At 39.9% G+C, this 25,188-nt stretch overlaps 1 protein-coding gene across 1 annotated transcript; it reads right to left on the bottom strand.

Moving 5' to 3' along the window:
• Positions 1 to 1,679: 1,679 nt before the first annotated feature.
• LOC100892938 lies at positions 1,680 to 24,468 on the bottom strand. The gene is made up of 9 exons (XM_030978688.1): positions 24,288 to 24,468; positions 23,399 to 23,584; positions 22,879 to 23,043; positions 21,198 to 21,332; positions 20,251 to 20,405; positions 19,189 to 19,336; positions 13,784 to 14,875; positions 12,703 to 12,855; positions 1,680 to 1,808 (listed from the first exon to the last, which is right to left on the bottom strand). Exons 1-9 carry the CDS (start codon positions 24,394 to 24,396, stop codon positions 1,792 to 1,794), a joined length of 2,160 nt encoding a protein of 719 aa, XP_030834548.1. The 5' UTR covers positions 24,397 to 24,468; the 3' UTR covers positions 1,680 to 1,791.
• Positions 24,469 to 25,188: the final 720 nt, after the last annotated feature.

Below are 25,188 nucleotides of genomic sequence, written 5' to 3'. Positions count from 1 at the left end.
ACCCACACGCATTTCATTCTTCTCATCATTATACAAACTTTAAAATACCACAATGACATTAAAATAAAACAATTTTATTTTAGAGAAAATTGAACTAAATATGATATCGAACAAAATGTCACAAGTACTGGGTACTTTGCTTTTAAATGTCCGCGTGTGAAGGTACATTGTTATAAAAACTTTACCAGCTGTTCACGGGAAATATTTTGATGTTATGTTTTAAAATACTGCTTTTATTCATAATTGAAACACAGAGTTATAGTTGCATGCATACATAGTTTTTGTTACTGTTTATATATATAGCCTGCCATAGGTAAGTAGGTTTACAGTTTCATCATATATCACTTTAACAGTGTGTTTTATTACATATTACGACACCAGTAAAACAACGCACTGTATTACACTCTTGAAATACACGATACAAGATTTCATAGAGTATTGCATACATGAGTATGTTGTTATGCACAACTTTACTTGAGTATATATTCTATCAAAACTACAACTGACGCAGGTTTCATATATATGAGGCAAGCAATCTATATACATGTTTGATCATAAATTCTTTTATCACGTAATCGTCTATTTATTTATGTATTTCAAACATTTTTTTTTTAAAAGACAGATTCTTTCTATATAGATACATACGTGTAACATCAATAGTATACAAATTTGAAAAAGCTAATAAGAGAGATCTATGATAAACTGAATAGGAATTCAATACATAATTGGGATTTAATAATCTGAGATCAATAAATAATCGTGTTACTTTTAATTGATATCACTTTTTGAGAAAACATCGAACGTTCTTATTATCCAAAATCATTTGAGGGTAAGAAAAGACAATCACGAGAAAGATACATTTTGATTTATTTTTTGGTTTGAGAGGTAGAAAAAAGAAGAAAAAAATCAATATATAGTCGTAGTAGTAAAAATGATATATAGTAGTGAAAATGTGTAATTTGTGAAATTGTGAGATAAACAGAATAATCGTGGGCATACATCTATAAATAAATCACTAATCGTTATTTCCTACAGTTGTTGATCACACCATGCATACAGTATTCGAAGTATAAGTAGACGTTTGAAGGGCCAATGTAACCCAACTAACATAGCCTTTCCAAACATGAATACACCTCTACTTATTAATATTCCAGCCTCCGATTTTTCAGAATATCTCTAAATTGACCAAAAAATGATAATAACCATCCATTTTACAGATCTCACGCTTGCTTGGCTACGCCCTCGAAAAAGGTAATACGGTCACGTGGCTTGATGGCGCAGTTGACGTCATTGCGGGAATGTCCTTGTATTTGTCCTACAACTAAAGATCTTACAATCTCATTGTTATTCATAATTAGGAGTGACGAAATTGCCAGAAACGTACTGGGATTATCAAGTGCATATTATTTTTCGGATAAATATTTTTTTTCTTCTCAATTGATATCATAGTTTGCCTAAGACATTTTAATGCCTAAACCACCTCCTTTTTACCTAGAAGTCTCATGCAGGGACGTCATATGCTATTGCGCAATACAGCTCCGAAACTGGGTCTTTTCTGAGCGTTCTGAGTCGTAATTTGTAAACCTGGATTACAGAATTATTGCTGATTTCTATTTAAAAAAATCATTATCATGTTCGGAATGTCCCTCAAAAATTATTCTACATGTCTTTTTTTTTTATTTTTTAGCCCGTTTTGGTTAGAGTGGCCGTTTAAGAAATAGAAGAAGAAAAACACAACATCTCTCCTTTCAACCATGATTGCATTGTCGAGTTGGTTTGGACTTAACACCATCAAGCTGCAGTAACCTCTGAATAAAAACAAAAGATAAATATACAGTAATTAGAAGTTAGCATACAATTTGATTTCCTGCTTGAAACACAGTTTTAGATTTAGTTCTCTTCTAATTAGTAGGAGACCAGCCAGTAGGTCCCGTGACCTATCTCTTGGAACAAAGGTTTGAAAGTGTTTTTGTGTTCCCTGATGAATACCGGACAATTTTGACTTGGGCTGCAGGAAATAAATCCCAGGCATTTTCGTGAGGGGTCAACAAAGGTCACACAGGGATAGAAATTCAAATAGCTCCAATCGTGTCAATATGCATATCAAATTACTCGTCTGGTCATGAGGATTCCAGAAATTTATAGTTTGCTATACCTCCGACCATAAATGAGGGCGCTATGGTAAAAAACGTGAAAAGGTCAATACACTTTTGACTGGTGGTCAAATTCACCAACACATTGAACCTTATTAAATTGCATATCAAATTACTCGTCTGGTCATAAGGATTCAAAAAAATGTGTAGGTTGTTATACCTCCGACCTTAAATGAGGGCGCTATGGTCAAAAAGGTCATTGCACTTTAGAAATTCACCAACACAGTTAACATCGTCCAATTCTAATGATTTTAGTGTCTAATAATTTGTTTTCCGACATAACAAGTTCAACTGAGCAACTTTTAAAATCAAATGTGATTGCCATAATCTTGAAATTTCCCCAAAACCCATGGATAAGAAGTTGTTAGATGTTTGTGACGGAAACGGCAGCAATTTTGAATGTACGTGGTCAAGGTAAGCACTTTAAATTTTGAAAGTTGTATAGTTGAATTTGCCATGTTGGTTATGATACGCACAACCAGCTGGCTCGTGTAGTGTTATTATTATTAAACTAGCAGGACCCGCGGAAATCCGCGGGATTCTAGAGGGGGGCGGGGGGTGTAAATACATATATAGAGAGTGTTTAAATTAAAACCACCAAGAACTTTATTTGCCATTCAGGCCATTAAATAAAATATACATGTTTAGCGTCCCCGCCCGCTTCCTTTTTGGGGGCCGCCTCCTATTTATTTATTTTTTGAAATTTTTTTGATTTTTTTTTTTTTTTTTTTTTTTTTTTTTTTAAAGAAAATAAAACAGTGTCCTGTCCGTTTCCTTTTTGGGGGCCGCCTCCTATTTTTTTTTTTTTTTGAAAGAAAAAAAACATGAAAAGCACTGCTAAAATTATTTCTGATATTAAAAAAGAAAAAAAAACAATTGTCGGCCGCCATCTTGAAAAAAAGCCCGAATGTCAGGGAAAATGTATGGAGCGGCCATTTTGAAAGAAGAAAAAAAAAAGGGCCTCCTCATTCCCATTTTTCGAAAAAAACAGGACGCTAAACATGTTTTTTTTTAAATCTGGCCCTTTATAAAAATTTAAAAAACGATCCAACTGTACCGGTAGTTATTCTTCAAGCCACTGGAACTGCGTAGAGTTCCGTAGTGTGGCGTACCGACTACGCAGAAATTAGGCTACGTATTAATGAGAAAATAGTCCCTGCGTAGGTTATGCGTAGGCTGGCGTACAGGTTTGCTTATGGTTGCTTACTATGTGGAAAGCTTTTACTGCTTTGTCGATCTGGCGTAGGGTAGCATACTGTTGCGTAGGCATATAGCGTAGTGTTGCGTATGTAAAAAGGCGTACTTTCTACGTCAAGTTTCTACGCCGAAAGTACGCGAAAAAAATTAAACATGTTGAATTGTTTTCGTTCATCTTGCGTACCCAGTTCCGTCCCTCAGCATATAGTAATGTAGGCCAGCGTAGTTGGTACGCAACACTATGCAACTCTAGGTATTGACCCCACGCCAATTAGTGACCCGCAAGTGTCACAAATAAAGTATTAAAAATATGCTCATCTGACCCTAATTAAACGCCTAAAACCCCTGAGCTTTCGGGGGTTTATGGACCCTTGAAACCCGTGGACCCCACGCCTATACACTCAACTCGCTGCAATCTGATCTCTCCCCCCCCCCCCCCACCAACTTTGAAGAACGTAACCCCTGAGCTTTTTGGGGTTTATGGCCCCTTGAAACCCGGGGACCCCACGCCTATATTATATATACACTCAACTCAGGACCCGCGGAAATCGCGGGATTCTAGAGGGGGGCGCAGGCAGAAAATTAAGATTTTCATTTCGGGGGCTCTATTTCAAATTTTTGGAAAAATTTTCGTGGGCTACTTTTTTCAACTTTCGGGGGCTCTTTTTTCTGGGGTTACTTTTTCATTAATTCATCAAAGGATATAGGCCTTCACTTTGTTGAGATTTGTTTAGAAGGCTCAGGTTTCAGGCTACCTACTTCATAATTGCCTATTTTAAAAAAAAAAAAAAAATTCTAGTTCAATAACTAAGTTTTCATGCATTGATTTGATGCAAGAACTGTAACATAATATACTCTAGATTGTGATTATTTCTGACCATGAATTTCGATAATCATTCTTCAAAGTAAAATTTTCACAAGAAAATCAGGTAGTCGTTTAAAAACGTAGACATGAGTAATACTTTTACTAATTCTAAGCTCAGGTTTCGTAAATCTATTCACGAAACTATATTGAAATCGCGGCAATAATGATGCAAACCAACAGATAACAATTTCAAAGTGTCAAATCTCTTCGACTCGAGCTCAGCTCAGCTTAACTCACACACACTACAGCGTAACTCCATAGCTCGAACACCGGCGCCGCAGGCGTCGGACGCCTGCGGTGCTCGGTGCCGGTGTTGGAGCTTCCTGCAAGCTCGTCTCAACTCACACACACTGAACAGAAGCCCTGCACTGTATGAAAGCAGCTTGCGACTAAACTGTCAGTCCAATGGTTTTCTTGTGAAAACTTTCCTTTAGAAAATGATAATAAAAATTTAGTATAGGTCTAGACTATATGGCCGTAGTAATCACAAAATAAGCTTTGATTTCATACCTCCATTCACGAAAACTATATCAAAATCGCGGCAATCATGATGGAAATAGGTCTCTAAGTTTGGACGTGGACGGGATCGAAGCTTCGTGTGTATCTCTGCGGCTTGTGCAGCTACTACAAAGGATATCCTATACAAAGATGCTTTACTCGGGTAAGCCCGACCGTGTGCATCGTGCATTTAATACGCAACTTAATGTGAGTTGCTCGTCGTCTGTCGTGTGTCTACGGATGTCATGTTGAATATCCATGAGGTGTCTCTGTCGTCACGCATATCCTGCATTATGCATATCGCGTCTGTTTTCGCCCTGGACGTCGACACGGAGGAGGAACTCGGGCGGAGTATAGCCAATTCCACAGAGTAGACTCTCCCCCGGACGATGGCACCGGGCACCGGGACCCCGAGGGGAGGGTTCAGGAGGAGATAGCCGCACCAACTTGGGTCGGCGATCTCATTAAAAAACAATAGAATACAAAGGCTGGCGGAGACGTCGCGCCCCCGCGGAGCCTTAGCGTATTATTATTATTATACTAGCAGGACCCGCGGAAATCCGCGGGATTCTAGAGGGGGGCGGGGGGTGTAAATAGATATATAGAGACTGTCTAAATTAAAACCACCAAGAACTTTATTTGCCATTCAGGCCATTAAAAAAATATACATGTTTAGCGTCCCCGCCCGCTTTTTTTTAAATATTTTTTTAAAATTTTTTTAAAAAATATTTTTGAAAGAAAAAAACAGCGTTCCCGCCTGCTTCCTTTGTGGGGGCCGCCTCCTATTTTTTTTTTTATTTATTTATTTTATTTATTTATTTATTTTTTTTTTTTTGAAAGAAAAAAAACATGAAAAGCACTGCTAAAATGTATTTCTGATTTTAAAAAAGAAAAAAAAAAATTGTCGGCCGCCATCTTGAAAAATAGCCTGAATGTCAGGGAAAATGTACGGAGCGGCCATTTTGAAAGAAAAAAAAAAGAAAAAAAGGGCCTCCTTCCCATTTTTCAAAAAAACAGGACGCTAAACATGTTTTTTTTTTAATTTGGCCTTATATAAAAAAAAAAAAACGATTCAACTATACCGGTAGTTATTCTTTAAGCCACTGGAACTGCGTAGAGTTCCGTAGTGTGGCGTACCGACTACGCAGAAATTAGGCTGCGTATTAATGGGAAAATAGTCCCTGCGTAGGTTATGCGTAGGCCGACGTACAGGTTTGCTTATGGTTGCTTACTGTGTGGAAAGCTTTTACTGCTTTGTCAATCTGGCGTAGGGTAGCGTACTGTTGCGTAGTCATGTAGCGTAGTGTTGCGTAAAAAGGCGTACTTTCTGCGTCAAGTTTCTACGCCGAAAGTACGCGAAAAAAATTAAACATGTTGAATTGTTTTCGTTCATCTTGCGTACCCCTTTCCGTCCCCCAGCATATAGTAACGTAGGCCAGCGTAGTTGGTACGCAACACTACGCAACTCTACGTATTGACCCCACGCCAAATAAAGTATTGAAAATATGCTCATCTGACCCTAATTAAACGCCTAAACCCCCCGAGCTTTCGGGGGTTTATGGCCCCTTGAAACCCGTGGACCCCACGCCTACACTCAACTCGCTTCGATCTACCTGATCCCCCTCGCCCCCCCCCACAACCCGTGGACCCCACGCCTACACTCAACTCGCTTCTATCTACCTGACCCCCCCCCCCACACTTTGAAAAATGTTTTGTGGGGTCTGCATGTAACATGTAAGATGCAGATTTTTTTTGTAACATGTAAGATGCAAAAAAAATATTTTGCCCCCCCCCCCCCCAACGATCTTATGGCACTTCGGCCTGCCCGCTGTTGTGTTCACGTGTAGGCCTACTTCAATGAATGGATAGACATAAATAGTCGCATGGATGGATACATAATATAGCGTATAGTTGTCGAATATTGGCATGTTTGGCCCTTCATAGTCTCTTCGACTCTGAATAGCTAGCTCACTCACTCAGCTCAGTCGAGCAGCCAGCGCAGCTGCACTGCACTACACACTGTACGCGTACGGCAGAGCTCTTGAAACTGAACGATGTTTTTCTCTGATTTTCTTGTGAAAACTTTCCTTTAATAAATGATAATCAAAACTGAGTAAACATGGCCAGAATAATCACAAAATAAGCTTTGATTTCATACCTCCACTCACGAAAACTATATAAAAATCCCGGCAATAATGATGGAAATAGGTCTCTAAGTTGGACGTGGATGGGAAGACATCTGTTGCGCTGATCATGAAATAAGCTAATAAATATCAAATAAAGACTCGACTCGTTTAAATTTTAAATATGAGGTCTACATTTTAATTAAAATAAAAAAATGGTAAAGATTACAACATCTAAAATATACAAAACAAACACGGGGAAGAAAAAAAAAACACTTGAGACGGAGGCGGGATCGAACCCGTGCGTGCAAAAAGTGCAAGAGCTGCCGGCGAATCGAACGCAACCGGCGCCTCAGACCGCTCGTCCACTTCCGTTTCATGCTAAAGCATGAAATTCGTGACGGATAAGTGGGACGTGCGGACGCATCGACGACGTCGACGACGACCGGGACGTCGCACCGGGCCGGGACGTGGCCAATTCCGTAGATTGAAACCCCGTCCGTCCGCGGGACCGCCCGGCGGCGCCCGGGGGCGAGCGGGAGGGGAGATTTGGGCGCCGTAAAATGGAGCCCGGATACCCCCCTCGACGCCTTAGCGTATTATTATATGGACTAGCAGGACCCGCGGAAATCCGCGGGATCCTAGAGGGGGGCGGGGGGTGTAAATAGATATATAGAGACTGTCTAAATTAAAACCACCAAGAACTTTATTTGCCATTCAGGCCATTAAGAAATATACATGTTAAGCGTCCCCGCCCGCTTCCTTTTTGGGGGCCGCCTCCTACTTTTTTTTCCGAAATTTTTTGAAAAGTTTTTTTTTTTTTTTAAAGAAAAAAAAACAGCGTCCCCGCCTGCTTCCTTTTTGGGGGCCGCCTCCTATTTTTTTTTATTTTTTTTTTTATTTATTTATTTATTTTTTTTTTGAAAGAAAAAAAACATGAAAAGCAGTGCTAAAATGTATTTCTGATTTTAAAAAAGAAAAAAAAAAAATTGTCGGCCGCCATCTTGAAAAATAGCCGGAATGTCAGGAAAAATGTACGGAGCGGCCATTTTGAAAGAAAATAAAAAGAAAAAAAAGGGCCTCCTCCTTCCCTTTTTTTAAAAAAAACAGGAAGCTAAACATGTTTTTTTTTTTAAATCAAAAAAACGATCCAACTGTACCGGTAGTTATTCTTTAAGCCACTGGAACTGCGTAGAGTTCCGTAGTGTGGCGTACCGACTACGCAGAAATTAGGCTGCGTATTAATGGGGGAATAGTCCCTGCGTGGGTTATGCGTAGGCTGGCGAAAAAATATTAAACAGGTTGAATTGTTTTCTTTCATCTTGCGTACCCCTTTCCGTCCCTCAGCATATAGTAACGTAGGCCAGCGTAGTTGTTACGCAACACTACGCAACTCTACGTATTGACCACACGCCAATTAGTGACCCGCAAGTGTCACAAATAAAGTATTAAAAATATGCTCATCTGACCCTATACGCCTAAAACCCCCGAGCTTTCGGGGGTTTATGGCCCCTTGAAACCCGTGGACCCCACGCCTATATTATATATATACACTCAACTCGCTGCGATCTGATCTCTCCCCCCCCCCCCCCCAACTTTGAAAAACGTAACCCCCGAGCTTTTGGGGGTTTATGGCCCCTTGAAACCCGTGGACCCCACGCCTATATTATATATACACTCAACTCAGGACCCGCGGAAATCCGCGGGATTCTAGAGGGGGTGCGCAGGTAAAAAATTAAGTTTTTCATTTCGGGGCCTCCATTTCAAATTTTAGGGAAATTTTCGGGGGCTCTTTTTTCTGGGGCTACTTTTTCATTAATTCATATAGGTCTAAGGATAGGCCTACACTTTGTTGAGATTTGTTTAGTAGGCTATTAGGTTTCAGGCTTCCTACTTCATAATTGCCTATTTAAAAAAAAAAAAACATTTTTCTAGTTCAATAACTAAGTTTTCATGCATTGATTTGATGCAAGAACTGTAACATAATAGACCCTAGATCGTGATTATTTCTGACCACGAATTTCGATAATCATTTTTCAAAGTAAAATTTTCACAGGAAAATCAAACAGTCTTTTAAAAACGTAGACATTAGAGTCTAGTAATACTTTTACTAATTCTAAGCTCAGGTTTCGTAAATCTATTCACGAAACTATATTGAAATCGCGGCAATAATGATGCAAACCAACAGATAACAATTTCAAAGTGTCAAATCTCTTCGACTCGAATTCAACTCACACACTTTCAACTGCAACTCAGCTCATCTCACACAGTACACAGTACGTGGCAATGCACTGTCAGTTACGGTGATTTTGTCTGATTTTCTTTACTTTGAAGAAATGATTATCAAAATTACGTAAACATGGCGAGAACATCACAAAATAGGCTTTTATTTCATACCTCTATTTATGGAAACTTTATAATATTGCAGCAATCGTGAATTCGTGATGGAAATTGATTGCAGTTTCGCGATCGATGTTTAGTGGTTCATGGTCTAGATTCAGCTTCTACCGAAACAAAATCGACCGCCAAAAACTCGAGCCCTACGCTCCGTCTCGATCTCGCAACTGCGAAAATGTACGTGTTTTGGCGTACTTGCGTGCGACATGGTAAGCCAGGTAAGGTATGGAATATGGTTCGAGTTTTTTTACGACCGATTTTTGTGTATACAATTTTGTGTGTCTACGGATGCAATATGTTGAATATCCATGAGGTATCTCTGTCGTCACGCATATCCTGCATTATGCATGTCGCGTCTGTTTTCGCCCTGGACGTCGACACGGAGGAGGACCTCGGGCGGAGTATAGCCAATTCGCTAGAGTAGACTCTCCCGCGGACGATGGCACCGGTCACCGGGACCCCGAGGGGAGGGTTCAGGAGGAGATAGCTGCACCAACTTGGGTCGGCGATCTCATTAAAAAACAATAGAATACAAAGGCCGGCGGAGACGTCGCGCCCCCCGCGGAGCCTTAGCGTATTACTATTATAGACTAGCAGGACCCGCGGAAATCCGCGGGATTCTAGAGGGGGGCGGGGGGTGTAAATAGATATATAGAGAGTGTTTAAATTAAAACCACCAAGAACTTTATTTGCCATTCAGGCCATTAAATAAAATATACATGTTTAGCGTCCCCGCCCGCTTCCTTTTTGGGGGCCGCCTCCTATTTATTTATTTTTTGAAATTTTTTTGATTTTTTTTTGTTGTTTTTTTGTCGTTTTTTTTAAAGAAAATAAAACAGTGTCCTGTCCGTTTCCTTTTTGGGGGCCGCCTCCTATTTTTTTTTTTTTTTTTTTTTTTTTTTTTTTTTTTTTGAAAGAAAAAAAACATGAAAAGCACTGCTAAAATTATTTCTGATATTAAAAAAGAAAAAAAAAAACAATTGTCGGCCGCCATCTTGAAAAAAAGCCCGAATGTCAGGGAAAATGTATGGAGCGGCCATTTTGAAAGAAGAAAAAAAAAAGGGCCTCCTCATTCCCATTTTTCGAAAAAAACAGGACGCTAAACATGTTTTTTTTTAAATCTGGCCTTATATAAAAATTTAAAAAACGATCCAACTGTACCGGTAGTTATTCTTCAAGCCACTGGAACTGCGTAGAGTTCCGTAGTGTGGCGTACCGACTACGCAGAAATTAGGCCACGTATTAATGAGAAAATAGTCCCTGCGTAGGTTATGCGTAGGCTGGCGTACAGGTTTGCTTATGGTTGCTTACTGTGTGGAAAGCTTTTACTGCTTTGTCGATCTGGCGTAGGGTAGCATACTGTTGCGTAGGCATGTAGCGTAGTGTTGCGTATGTAAAAAGGCGTACTTTCTACGTCAAGTTTCTACGCCGAAAGTACGCGAAAAAAATTAAACATGTTGAATTGTTTTCGTTCATCTTGCGTACCCAGTTCCGTCCCTCAGCATATAGTAATGTAGGCCAGCGTAGTTGTTACGCAACACTACGCAACTCTACGTATTGACCCCACTCCAATTAGTGACCCGCAAGTGTCAAAAATAAAGTATTAAAAATATGCTCATCTGACCCTATACGCCTAAAACCCCCGAGCTTTTGGGGGTTTATGGCCCCTTGAAACCCGTGGACCCCACGCCTATATTATATATACACTCAACTCGCTGCGATCTGATCTCTCCCCCCCCCCCCCCCCCCCCCAAACTTTGAAAAACGTAACCCCCGAGCTTTTGGGGGTTTAAGGCCCCTTGAAACCCGTGGACCCCACGCCTATATTATATATACACTCAACTCAGGACCCGCGGAAATCTGCGGGATTATAGAGGGGGTGCGCAGGCAAAAAATTAAGTTTTTTCATTTCGGGGGCTCCATTTCAAATTTTTGGGAAATTTTCTGGGGCTACTTTTTCAACTTTCGGGGGCTCTCTTTTCTGGGGCTACTTTTTCATTAATTCATAAAAGGATAGGCCTACACTTTGTTGAGATTTGTTTAGTAGGCGAAGGTTTCAGGCTTAATACTTCATAGGTCTAATTGCCTATTTAAAAAAACAACATTTTTCTAGTTCAATAACTAAGTTTTCATGCATTGCTTTGATGCAAGAACTGTAACATAGATCTAATTAATAGATCTAGATTGTGATTATTTCTGACCATGAATTTCGATAATCATTTTTCAAAGTAAAATTTTCACAAGAAAATCAGACAGTCGTTTAAAAACGTAGACATTAGTAATACTTTTACTAATTCTAAGCTCAGGTTTCGTAAATCTATTCACGAAACTATATTGAAATCGTGATGCAAACCGACAGATAACAATTTCAAAGTGTCAAATCTCTTCGACTCGAGCTCAGCTCAGCTGATCGAACTCGCACACACTCCAGCGTAACTCCATGAAGCTCGAACACCGACGCCGCAGGCCTCGGAAGCCTGTGGAGCGCGGTGCCGGTGTTACACTGCACTGTGTGTGAGGACTGAAGGCAGCTTGCGACTGCAACCGTCAGTCCAATGGTTTTCTTGTGAAAACTTTCCTTTAGAAAGTGATAATCAAAATTTAGTAGCATGGCCGTAATAATCACAAAATAAGCTTTCATTTCATACCTCCATTCACGACACCTATATAAAAATCGCGGCAATAATGATGGAAATAGGTCCCTAAGTTTGGACGTGGACGGGAAGCTTCGTGTGTATCTCTGTGGCTCGTGCAGCTACTATACAATGGATATCCTATAGAAAGATGCTTTACTCGGGTAAGCCCGACCCTGTGCGTCGTGCATTTAATACGCAACTTAATGTGAGTGGACAGTCATCGGTCGTGTGTCTACGGATGTCATGTTGAATATCCATGAGGTAGCTCTGTCGTCACGCATATCCTGCATTATGCATGTCGCGTCTGTTTTCGCCCTGGACGTCGACACGGAGGAGGACCTCGGGCGGAGTATAGCCAATTCGCTAGAGTAGACTCTCCCGCGGACGACGGCACCGGTCACCGGTACCCCGAGGGCAGGGTTCAGGAGGAGATAGCCGCACCAACTTGGGTCGGCGATCTCATTAAAAAACAATAGAATACAAAGGCCGGCGGAGACGTCGCGCCCCCCGCGGAGCCTTAGCGTATTACTATTATAGATTATAGATTAACGGTAAACCATATTTTTTTCAAGTGGAGCTGAATTAGTATGATTAGATTTAATCTAAATTTCTCACATTTCGGGGTCTAAAATAACCTTCATAGCAATTTTAGGTCCTAAAAAGACACTAGAAATGTCATAAATAAGAATAAGAGCGATAACCATGAACTTTGAAGGCATTTGTAGTCTTAAACAAAAACTCAACTTTCCCTTTAATGATTTAACCTATGACCGCGCGCGCGTATCACAACTATCTGTTTGTATTCGGCGATATGGTTCCACCAAGCCACTTACGTAGTTGGAAGGTTGCCCTGATGACTTGCTCCCCCTCCTCATCATCGACCCTGGCCTCGCACGAGTATATTCCAGAGAAACGATCCTCTACGGCGTCAAAGTGTAAGACTAGTCCAGGAGGTAGGATGCGCACTCCTTCCACAAGGTTTCTCACTGCGAATAACAAGAGAGTAATTAAAAGGATTTTAGGAGTTTTAAAGTCAGATTGGAACCACAAATGTTTAGAAACAACATTTAACACCACAAGGTTCAATGGGCATAATATCAAGGTTCAATTAATTTTCCGGTAATATACTATAAAGTATAAAAGGCATCATGATTTTGTGTCAAACTTTAAAGACAAAGTTGAGTACCTGTCATGAAAATCTAGAAGTTATTTTGGGCGGACAAGGCGGTTAATAATGTTGTAAAAACAAACAATTGTGGGGCATGAATTTTAGAATCATCAAGTTATGACAGATTGACTAAAATCATAAACATTTGAAATCAATGGCCACAGACATGGGTACCTGGGACTATACATTATGTAGCATCAGCCTCTGATCCAAAATTATTGTGACTTATTTCTAGTCATATTCGACGCATGAATACACTTCAAATCCACTGCTTTATAGGGATAAACAAATGAGAAAAGCTCCGAAACGCCTTTCTCACTTTGACAGGAACTTCCAGGCCTTAAAGAAACAAAACAAAACATAAAACTTCTCTAAAACTAACACAAAATGACTGTAAACGTTAATGGGAGTACGTCACATTTTTGGCATATTAGACGAATTTGTCACTGTACATCTTGACTTGATGCTATAACAAAAACGACTTCACACTGTCACTGACTCCAAACCGACCACTTTGGGGCTAATTGGGTTACATTTAATTGCTTTTTTCGTCTGCATTTGGTCTAGCTGGTGTCGGTCTAGTGTGGTGTCGGCATTACCCTCAATATTAGACGAACATGTCGTTGAAAGGACCAAATGTCAGATAACCCGTGTTTGTTGTTACCACCCATCTAATACTGCTTGGAATCAAAACATGTCATTCTGACAAGAAATATTATTTACGTAGAGATCGAGTAACATTTTACCTGGTCTGATGCTATTCCCTATGAACCACTGAACGGACGCATCAAATCTGTTAGGGAAACACTCTAGGTCGACCACGCTACCTGCTGCAACAGTAAAATTGCTAGGAGATCTCACTGTAAAGAACAGTGTCTCACTGAGTTGACTCTCGTTGAACTGTCTCTCTACTTTCAGAGAATATGCAACTGTTACATTCTTAGAACGTAACCAATGAAGATATCTAGAGATGCTTGTGTAGAACCCGTATTCTCCCTCCTTAGCACACCCGACGCCCCAGCTTACAATACCAACTTGATACCACCGTCCATCATCATGACGAAAAGCAAATGGACCCCCACTGTCACCACTGCAGGCATCCTGCAGCGCACTGTGGTAACCAGCACAGAACATGTTGTCAGTAAACTCTCCTTCATCCTCGTCAACACTCTCCTCGCAAGTTTGCCGGTCAACAATAGGTAACTCCACCTCCTTCATAAACTGATTGGTTTGACTTTTGAGAGACTCTTGTCCCCATCCGGTCACACGTCCGTTGATATTGGTCTCCATGATACGACTGGCCAGAACCCCAGGAGCCAGGCAAATAGGACGAATGTAAGGAGTGAACTCCCACAGTGGTGGGTCGATACGTATCAGGGCAATGTCATTATCATAGTTCGTCTTGTCATAATCCTCATGCACAATCATTTCCGCTGGCTGTCGGCTCTTTTCCGACTCTTCTAGTACGTTTGAGTCATAATCTCCGAAAAATAAATTCATATTTTCCTTTGTAATCAAGTTTCCGTGCTTGTCAAACATGCAATGCGCAGCAGTCAAAATCCACCTCTGGTCCAGGAGTGTCGCGCCGCAGGTAAAGGTCCATGGATCCCATTTCTCAGGTTTGTTTTCCCAGATCCGGACCATATAGGGCGCCGAACCACGATTTGCTATATTTCCTCCGGTCACACGGCCTGAGCTTCTGCCTGCTACGTTCATACTTTCGCTGCTCCAGTTGCTTGAATCTTCGTCGATACCGGCGGCCTCGGTGCTAGCAACTATCGCTGGTGAGGGAGTGGTTTGAGCTTTGCTCTCTTTCCAGTACGTAATCGTGCCGCAAACTAGAAATAAAACAACAAAAAGAAAGTATTTATGGTCATTTTAGTAAAAGTAGTGAGCAATGAAGCTCTTTTCAGTATTTCAATACGTGAAATTAGTAGCGGGTTATTAGTAGGAGACCAGCCTGTAGGTCCCGTGACTAATCTCTGGGAACAAAGGTTTGAAAGAGTTTTTGTGTTCCCCGATGAATTCACCAACACAGTTAACGTCGTCCGATTCTAATGATTTTAGTGTCTAATAATATGTTTTTGACATAACAAATTCAACTAAGCAACATTTAAAATAACAAAATGGTTGCCATAACCTTGAAATTTCCTCCAAACCCATAGATAAGAAGTTGTTAAATGTTTGTCACCGAAACGGCAGCCATTTTGAATGTACATGGTCAAGGTAAGCACTTTTACTTTTAAAAGTTGCCTAGTTGAATTTGTTATGTCAGAAAACATATTATTAGACCCTAAAATCATTAGAATCGGACGATGTTAACTGTGTTGGTGAATTTCTAAAGTGCATTGCCCTTTTTGACCATAGCGCCCTCATTTAAGGTCGGAGGTATAGCAAACTATACATTTTTGGACGAGTAATTTGATATGCATATCGACACGATTGGAATATATGTAATTTCCACCCCTGTTTGACCTTTAATGTGTTGACCCCTCACGAAAATGCCTGGGATTTTCAAGGGGGCAGCCCAAGTCAAAATTGTTCGATATTCATCAGGGAACACAAAAACACTTTCAAACCTTTGTTCCCAGAGATTGGTCACGGAACCTACAGGCTGGTCTCCTACTATATTCCCATTGAGTGAAACAAATACACCGATATATTATATTTAGGCCTACATAATATCAGTTTTCCTTAACCATGTATAAGTTAATAATAGTAGAGGCTGGTAGGGAGTAGAAGTAGTAGAAATGGTAGAAGTAGTAGTAGTAGCAGTAGCGGGAGTAGTAGTAGTAGTAGAAGCAGTAAACAGTAGCAGTAGTACTAGTAGTATAGCAGTAGTAGAAGTAGTGGGAGGAGAAAGTAGCAGCAGAAAACGGTTTGGCAGTGGTAGTAGTACTACTAGTAGTAAAGCGACCCATTTCTACTATAATGAATAGCGACCCTATTTTCGTATAATGAATAGCGACCCTCTACTCCTATTATAAATCTCCTATTATGAATAGCAACCCTCATTTTGTATTATGAATAGCGACCCTCTCCTTGTATTATGAATAGCGACCCTCATTTCGTATTATGCATCGCGACCCTCTTCCCGTTTTATGAATAGCGACACCCATTTCGTTTTATTAATAATGACCCTCTACTCCTATTATGAATAGCGACCCTCATTTCGTTGTATGAATAGCGACCATCATTTGGTATGATGAATAGCGATCCCCTTTTCGTTTTATGAATAGCGAACCTCATCTCATATTATAAATACCGACCCTCTCCTTGTATTATGAATAGTGACCCTCTATTGAATGTTGAAAAAGCATCAAAGGGTAAAAAGCTTCCAGATGGTATTACATTTCTTAATGTTGGCGGCTATGATGTTGCGCAAAGTGAAGATGTTCAGTTCTTAGGGTTAACTATGGATGAGCATTTATCTTGAACTATCATTTAGATGCTGGACTAAGTTGTCCCGAAGTGTAGGTGTCATTTTTAGATTAAAATTCATTTTACCTGAAAGAGTGCTGATAACATTATATAATTATTCTTCCCTATTTGACATATTGTAATGTTGCTCGGGGAAACCCTTGTAAGCCATATCTTGATTAGTTCAGAGTATTGCAGAAGAAGGCAATAAGGCTTATTACTAATACTAATTATAGACATCCAAGTTCTCCATTGTTCATTCGACTTAGAATAGGGACTTTTAGATTCGCACGAAGACAATGCGGATTGCTATGATCAACGTCCTTTTAATGCACTGTCTTGAATGGACGTCACACGTTTCAGTCCACGCAAATCTAAAAGTCCCTAATATTACCACTAGGTGGACTCGTGTCATTCAATTGCATATTGTTTATGTTTAAACTCAGTCTATGCTTCATGAATGTACGTTAAAAGATTTATTCCGTCAAAACTAACAAATTCATGATTATGATACACGCCAAAGGGGTCTTATTCTTCAGCCTTTTGCAAGAACAAATATCACTCTGGGCCCGTATTCAATAAACTTCTTAAGCTTGAAATCTAAGTACTTTTTCTTAAATTTTGGCTAAGAAAAAATCTTAGCCAAAAATCGTATTCTATAACAGCAATGGGGACTTAAGAAATTTGCCTTAAGATTAAGAAGGATTCTTAGATTTTATCTAAGAAAAAGGACTTAAGTAGCATGTCGTATTCTAATACAATCGAGATATCTAAGATAAGTAAGAAATCTACCCTATATTTAAGCATACTACGAGGATGCTTAAATGGGGCTTTGGCACCGGCAGCTCAACCGCTTCGGGTTTCGATCAAATGGAATAAAAACAATGCATGCAGCGCGAGCGCAGGTTATCAGTTGACCTATATAACAACGTAAGCTTCGCGCGCGTAATACAGCGTCGACGGCGCAGCGCGCAGGAGCGCCATAGGCTCTGTGTACTTGTACTTATGTATGTTTGTTTGTACGAGTATAGTAGTGGCACATGCATAACACTAAATCATGACATGGCTGTCGTATATAAAGAAACCGTCTCTTACTTTATTAGTCTTTGGCGCTAAAGTATGGAAACAGGGAATAATGTGCAATCGGCATAATATTAGGTGAGACAAAATTTGTTATAGTATGAGTCTGATAAAGGTTACATCTAGCCATTTGATTAATTTTAGGCCATATCATAACAGTAGACGATGTAAAACAATTGAAAGGGTAGATCTAGCTCCAAATCCAATGCTAGCGCTGGTCGGCCGGCTAGCGACGGCGCTCCCTTCATACTCACAGACCCTGCGGTGCTGCGACATAAGTAAGCCCGGTTGGGCTCCTCGGAGTTGTTTGACAGAAAAGTATAAAAAGCCTACAGTGGATGTTAGATCTAGCCTCAGGTGGTCTTGACTAGACTGTTTTAGTGTCAGTTGGTCAATCCCGAAATAATTATGTGAGCATCGTTCCTCCCTTACGCTCTCCCATACATGTTAGTGTATAATTTTCGTGCGGTGCGATTTTTATTTTAACACGCAAATTACATAGGCAAATCGAGTTGCAATTAATTCGCTCGAGTCGACCACATCAACTTTCCAACATGACGTCATCGGGTCTAAGAATTTGTCTTATCTTTCGTCTTAGCTAAGACAAACTGCTTTACGTGTTTAGAATACGGCTAAGGCAACTTTCTTAACCTAGACAAATTCTTAGACATTTTCTTAGACTTAAGAAAAATGTCTTAGAAGTTTATTGAATACGGGCCCTGACCTCTGTCCATATCTCTTGCATCAAAGAATGGAACAGCTTGCCTGATGATATAAAAAAAAAATAGTAAATTTCTTTATAGGCTTAGAAGGTTATCTAAAACGTACCTACTTGGAAGACTGACATAATCTTAATAATTTCTCAGTCTCAAATGCTCATAGACCACTAAGGATCGACCTACTCATTAGTGTGTTTGTTGTGTGTGTGGGCGTGTGTGTGTGTGCGCGCGCACGTGTGTGTGGGTATTTGTGTGCTCTATATTCTGTAGCTTACTTGAGTTTTTTTCCATCACTTGTATATACATGTAGTGTATGTATTTTGTTGACTATGGGGCCCCGCTCACAAGCTTAGCGTCTACAGGGTCCTAACACCATTCATTTTATGATATAATCAAGTTAATATATGTTGATTAATGTACTTTTACCAGTCTCTTTTTAATGTAAAAGATTATCATGTTTTGTGTGGTTTTGAATAAAATGAACTTGAACTCTTCGTTTTATGAATAGCGACCCTATCCTCGTATTCTGAATAAAAAACCCTCATTTCGTGTTATGAATAGCGGCCCTTATGAGTAGTGACCCCTAATATAAATTATGAATAGCGACCCTTTTCTCGTTTTATGAATAGCTACCTCGATTTCGTATTGTGAATAGCGGTCCTTATGAATAGCGAATAGACCCTATTCTTACAGGGAAAGTCCACCCTGATGATAAGTTGATTTTAATGAAAGCAGAACATTTTTCGGTAATTGGCCTGGAGGGGGGGGGTGGTATTGTCCACGGCCGGTAACTCTTCTAGTGGGTATTTTCCGAGGGTAATTGTCCTCGGGGTGATTTCCGAAGGTTAATTATCCAGGGGTGTCGCAGCCGATAACTACTACGACGATGGCGACTGTCGACATGTATCAGAGGATTTGATCCTAAGCCCTACCTGTAGAAATGTCAATCTGAGGTGGATCAGTCAAATAAAGCCAGGCATGTACTCGACCCTTGGTTCGCCCGAACTGGTCACGAGCAACGCAAGTGTACTGCCCTTCATTTCCCTCCCTTATATCTATCAGATAGAGGTTTCCTCGACGCTGCAAGATAGAAGAATAAAATAAATAGAAGCACTTGAATCTATGGAAATACATCTTGGCCCGAATTCACAAAGGTGGTTTGTCGACAAACCTCCTTTTGTTCTTAACAAACCAGGTTTGTAAAATACGCGTAAAAACGCGTCATATGACGTACGAAAACCAAGGTTTGTCGACAAACCTCCTTTGTGAATTTGGGCCTATATGTACAGGCCTAACTGAATTCATGAGAGGAAGAGGGGCCCAAATTCATTTAAAACATTTTATATATATATACATATTTATATACAAAATATTTCAAGATAAGTTTAAAAAAAAAAGAAGAATGTATTCACATCCACGGAATAAGTGATGCAAGGAAATATATTGTTTAATTCATGAATATGAATTATTTTTGGTCGTACACGTAATACACGTATTTTTTTTTTTCTTGACCGAAAAATTGTGACGGGCTTAAAACAAGTTTTCAACACAGACCTCGTTTCAAGCCAGCAGGTCCAAGCCCCTAGGCCTACATTCAATACCCTGAACTGCATTGTAAACATTTACAACAACTAGTCTAGACTCTCGCAGTCTGTGTTAATATGTTGCGAATTTGGAGTTTTATGGAGTTTTATGACAAAAGTTACTGAACTTTGTTCATTTTCCTTGTTTCCTGTTCTACAGGAGCACAATCGCACATGTATTCTATGACCCTTTTTACGGTATATAAAATATATAATGACTGCTTTAATATTCGAGTAATAGTCGTTTTATAGGCACTCGGGAACGTTGCATCTTGCTATATCAGGATGTGACATCCCCTTGAGCCTATAAAACAACTGTTCCTCTAATTATAGCAGTCATTATATCTATACTATTGAATGCATGAAACCCCAGTCTGCAACTGTCATTAATTTAGAAAATTAGCAACTCACGATGAAAACGTCTCCTTGTTCCAGCGGTCGCCCATCCTTCTCCCAGATGACACTCCATGCGATTTCTATGGGAGAGCACTGGAACTGATGATCGTCACCAAAATTGACATACGCATTCTCGGGAACGAATTCGAAGTAGCTCCGGGGGTTGAAAGCTGTCAGCAATGTACATGAAAGCAAAGAATGGCATGAAACGAAGGAACAGCGGCGTATCTAGACATTGGCGTCGGGGAGGGGGGGGGGGAGGATTCGGAAAGGTTCCAAAAACAAAGATGGTCCATTTTGATTTGTAAAATGTTATGTACTAATGTCCTTTGGCAAGATATTAATCATGGGTGTCGATACTTACGTAATACCTATTCATCAGGGGGATGAATGAATAGATCATCCCCCTGATGAATAGGTATCAGTTACGGATCGACACCCATGATATTAATCTACATTTGCCACTCTCCACCCAGGTGTTAAATGGAATAATTCGCGATTTCGTCTTTTGACGACGTCGTGAATTTTATCGCCAATTATTTCTCGACGAGATTGACGAGATCGACGATATCGTACCAGTAGGAAGGAATTCCTTGAATGTTGTGAGCGCCGAATTCGGCTGCCTATAGCAGAGCCAGGGTAGTAGTTGGAGCGACTCGAGCACCATGCATGGTGGATATGTGCGATATATAAATATCCAATATAATTATTATTATCATATGACAGTAAATGTGATCATTCTTTTTTTTTCTTTCCTAATTTTGATGTGTTTCTGGGGTGGCTCTCCCTTTGCCACTTCAAATGCGCTTGTGTGAAGGAGGTAGAAAAGAGACAATTCATTCAATTCACCTCTTTTTGTATGAACAATAAACTTTACTTTTAGTATCGATAAACCAACTTAATACTTTATCATTCTAAGGCAATCATTCTATCATATCGATATTTGAGAACAAGGGACTTACTTATATTGGCCTCAGATCTTATGCATTCCCTGTCCCCGGAGAATACAACGCATGAGTAGAGTCCTGCGTGTCGTGCATTGAAGCTTGGAATGATTAGTTGGTTGTATTGGTCGACGAAGATACCATTCACAGCACCTTAGGGCGGATTTGATAGAAACTAACCACGTTATGCTTTTTGGGGGGGTTGAAATTTCTTGAAAATGTATCACTATGTTACATCTTTACCAGATTGGCAAGAAAGCAAAATAAACACATAACACCTAGTGACGCCGCCAAATCGACTCCATAATAATATTTAACTTTTATATAGCGCTTAATACAAATGTCTCTAAGCGCTTTACAAAATATACTATTACCCTGGTCTTTGGTTTCAGTGCTTTCCCGCACACACTGTGTGCAAAATCTCCACTCCAGAATTATCTGGGACTATTATTGTTACAATTTGTCTTGCCCTTATTTAATTTTTCTCGGGCTTTCAGTGGTGTGCTTCTCTCTGTCTCTCTTGTGGGGGTGTTTTTCCTCTTCGTTCTAAAGTACTCGAACTTACGAAACAGTGCTTGCAATAATATGTTCGTTCGATTTATAACCTATCTAGTTAATTTCATTGAAATTATGCAATGCAAAATGTTACTATTCACTGATTCAATTCATAATTTTACTATTATTTTTTGTTCTGTTCATTTCGTCGGCTTCCCACAAGAAGGCCGTACGTTTCATGGAAAATACAGGGACTTAAAAATAAAGTTGAACTCTGGTCATGCGATTGCATTGTGAAAGAAAAGGTGTGCAATAGATCAGAAAAAGTTGATCATGTAGCATGTAAGTATTGGTGTATACTGCAAGGTTCTGGAGTCATCAAAATCATAATACATTTGGCCCAGTCTTAGTTAAGTAACAAGCACTTTATACAGAAAGATGTATATGGGATTACTCAAATAGTGTTGGGGCTATTTATACCTTGATTTCCTTATCTTTTTATGCTCATTACTCAGCCAGTATACATTTTCTACCAAAATTGTTTGGCAAATGATTTGTAATCTTGAACATTTAGTGTAAGTTTCGTTTGATTCTGTGAGAATTATTATTTTACCAGAACTCAAGTTTATCTTTAAAGATATAGTCGTTCGTGAAGTAGGCAACTGGGCGTTCACTTCATAACACTACACTCCGATCCGTGCGTACGTCCGTGTGCTGCCCTCTATTATATACCCATGCAATTGCATTGTGAAAGAAACGTTGCGGACTCGATCACAAAAGGTCGGTCGTCAAGCATATAAGTATCATAAGAATCATCAAAATGATAAGAAATTAGGCCCAGTTTTGTTAAATTTACAAGCACTGTACACATAAAGATGTATATGGGACTACGCGACACGTGCGCGATATCTATCCGGTCCGGATAGATATCATAATTTACCAATTATATCAATTAGTAAGCGGTTTCCCGGCAAAATTTGTATCATGACGTATTAGTCAAAAAATATAATTTCACCTGATTGGTAATAAGAGCTTCCATGTCATTTTTTGAGAGGGGGCGTTTTCAAAACTGGTCTATACCTTTAAGGCCTTCTTGAGGATAACCAACGATTTACTTTTTATTTGCTATCATTAAATGTAGTCTCTGGAATACCGTCTTGTACCATGTTACTTTTTTAAAATCGGTTTTGGATGATGTCCCCACCTGAATCCAACGTTTGCCTGTCTTTGAACCATGTCAAGGTCGCATCTTGGTCGCTGACCCGGCACTTTGGCTCTAATAGATCTCCTTCAGCTGCTTCTAAATTATGAGGTTCTTCAAGGAAAGCCAGGTCGGGATTACAAGATGAAGGGGCTCGAGTCCCAGAATCTGCAGATGATAAATTATCAATAGATTAAGTACGTGAGTTGATAAACAAAATTAAAATCATCACAATCATGCAAATATGATTCCGTTTTTAGCCATTAACACTTTTTCCTTTAGCCAAATCTTTAGAAATTGAAGGCATTCGCTAATTTTTTAATGTCAATGTTTCATTCAAGATATGACATCAAAAGATGTCTCATAACAGCGAAACGATGAAAGAGAAACCAGACGAGGCATCAATGTAATTCTCTTTGTTTGGTTTGGTTTGCCAGAAGTTCACGTTGTCACTGCATGCAACTCGGCACGTATATCTTTGAAATTGAGGTCGCTATCTATGACTAGGAATTGAAAAACTAACCCTGCTCACAGCGTATAGGAGTCCCAATCCATTCACCATGCTCGTCACACACTCTGCTGTCATTTCCTTCAATCTTCATGTATCCTGCCATGCAAGAATATGTGCACATCTTGCCGGTGTTGTAAGGAGGAGAGCACGGCCCGGGGAGAGCGTGCGGTGGTGTTTCGAGTCGACGACACTGTATGACTGACGAGAAAATTATGAAATCAAAATGAAATTATAAAATGAAAAATAATTAGGTTGGTGTCTGAACTATTATATGGCCATTATTCTTGGGACAATTACCTTTGGGTTGTTATTCTAGAAGCCCTCTTCCTGGAAATGTAGCCCTTACTAAAAACAATGATTCTCAAACAACTAATCCAATTAGGGTCAACTACCCCGAGGACATTTACCTTCAGACCGCTTTCATACATGGAAACTATCAATAGGACAGTTACCTTCAGACGGCTAACGTATGAAAACTACCCCTAGGACAATAACATTCAGTCGGCCATCATACACGGAAACTACCCTTAGGACAATTACCTTCAGACGGCTAACATACATGGAAACTACCTCTAGGACAATTACCTTCAGATTGCTTTCATGGATGAAAAATACCCCTAGGACAGTTTTTTATAGCCATTAACATTTTTTCCTTCAACCAAATATTTAGAAATTCAAGGCATTGCGCTATTATTTAATGTCAATGTTTCATTCAAGATATATGACATTAAAAGATGTCTCATAACAGCGAAGCGATGAAAGAGAAACCAGGCAAGTCGTTAATGCAATTCTCCTTGTTTGGTTTGGTTTGCCAGAAGTTCACATTGTCACTGCATGCAACTCGGCACGTATATCTTTGAAATTGAGGTCGCTATCTATGACTAGGAATTGAAAAACTAACCCTGCTCACAGCGTATAGGAGTCCCAATCCATTCACCATGCTCGTCACACACTCTGCTGTCATTTCCTTCAATCTTCATGTATCCTGCCATGCAAGAATATGTGCACATCTTGCCGGTGTTGTAAGGAGGAGAGCACGGTCCGGGGAGAGCGTGAGGTGGTGTTTCGAGTCGACGACACTGTATGACTGACGAGAAAATGATGAAATCAATATGAAATTATAAAATGAAAAATATTTAAGGTTGGGGTCTGAACTATTATATGGCCATTATTCTTGGGACCAGTACCTAGTGGGTTGTTATTCTCGAAGCCCTCTTCCTGGAAATTTAGCCCTGACTAAGAACAATGATTCTCAAACAACTAATCCAAGGGTCAACTACCCCGAGGACAATTACCTTCAGACCGCTTTCATATATGGAAACTATCAATAGGACAGTTACCTTCAGACGGCTATCATACATGAAAACTACCCTTAGGACAATAACCTTCAGACGGCTATCATACATGGAAACTACCTCTAGGACAATTACCTTCAGATCGCTTTCATGCATGAAAAATATCCCTAGGACAGTTACCTTCAGACAGCTATCATACATGAAAACTACCCTTAGGACAATAACCTTCAGACGGCTATCATACATGGAAACTACCTCTAGGACAATTACCTTCAGATCGCTTTCATGCATGAAAAATACCCCTAGGACAGTTACATGTACCTTCAGACAGCTATCATCCATGAAAATTACCCCTAGGACAGTTACATGTACCTTTAGACAGCTATCATACATGAAACTACACCTAGGACAATTACATTCAGATGGCTATTATACATGGAAACTACCCATAGGACAACTACATTTAGACGGCTATCATACATGGAAACTACCCCTAGGAAAATTACA

Source organism: Strongylocentrotus purpuratus, unplaced genomic scaffold, assembly GCF_000002235.5.
Source record: "Strongylocentrotus purpuratus isolate Spur 01 unplaced genomic scaffold, Spur_5.0 spur5_scaffold_1, whole genome shotgun sequence".
Classification (NCBI taxonomy): Eukaryota; Metazoa; Echinodermata; class Echinoidea; order Camarodonta; family Strongylocentrotidae; genus Strongylocentrotus; species Strongylocentrotus purpuratus.
The sequence above is the reverse complement of the archived record's forward strand: the minus strand, read 5'-3'. Positions and strand labels throughout refer to the sequence as shown.

Coding starts and splice junctions, on each gene's coding strand:
- LOC100892938 (XM_030978688.1), bottom strand. CDS start 24,396: ATGTGCACATATTCTTGCATGGCAGGATACATGAAGATTGAAGGAAAT. Junction 21,333..22,878: donor CAGGCAAACGTTGGATTCAG/GTGGGGACATCA, acceptor ATCCGCCCTAAG/GTGCTGTGAATGGTATCTTC. Junction 19,337..20,250: donor AACAAGGAGACGTTTTCATC/GTGAGTTGCTAA, acceptor TCTATCTTGCAG/CGTCGAGGAAACCTCTATCT.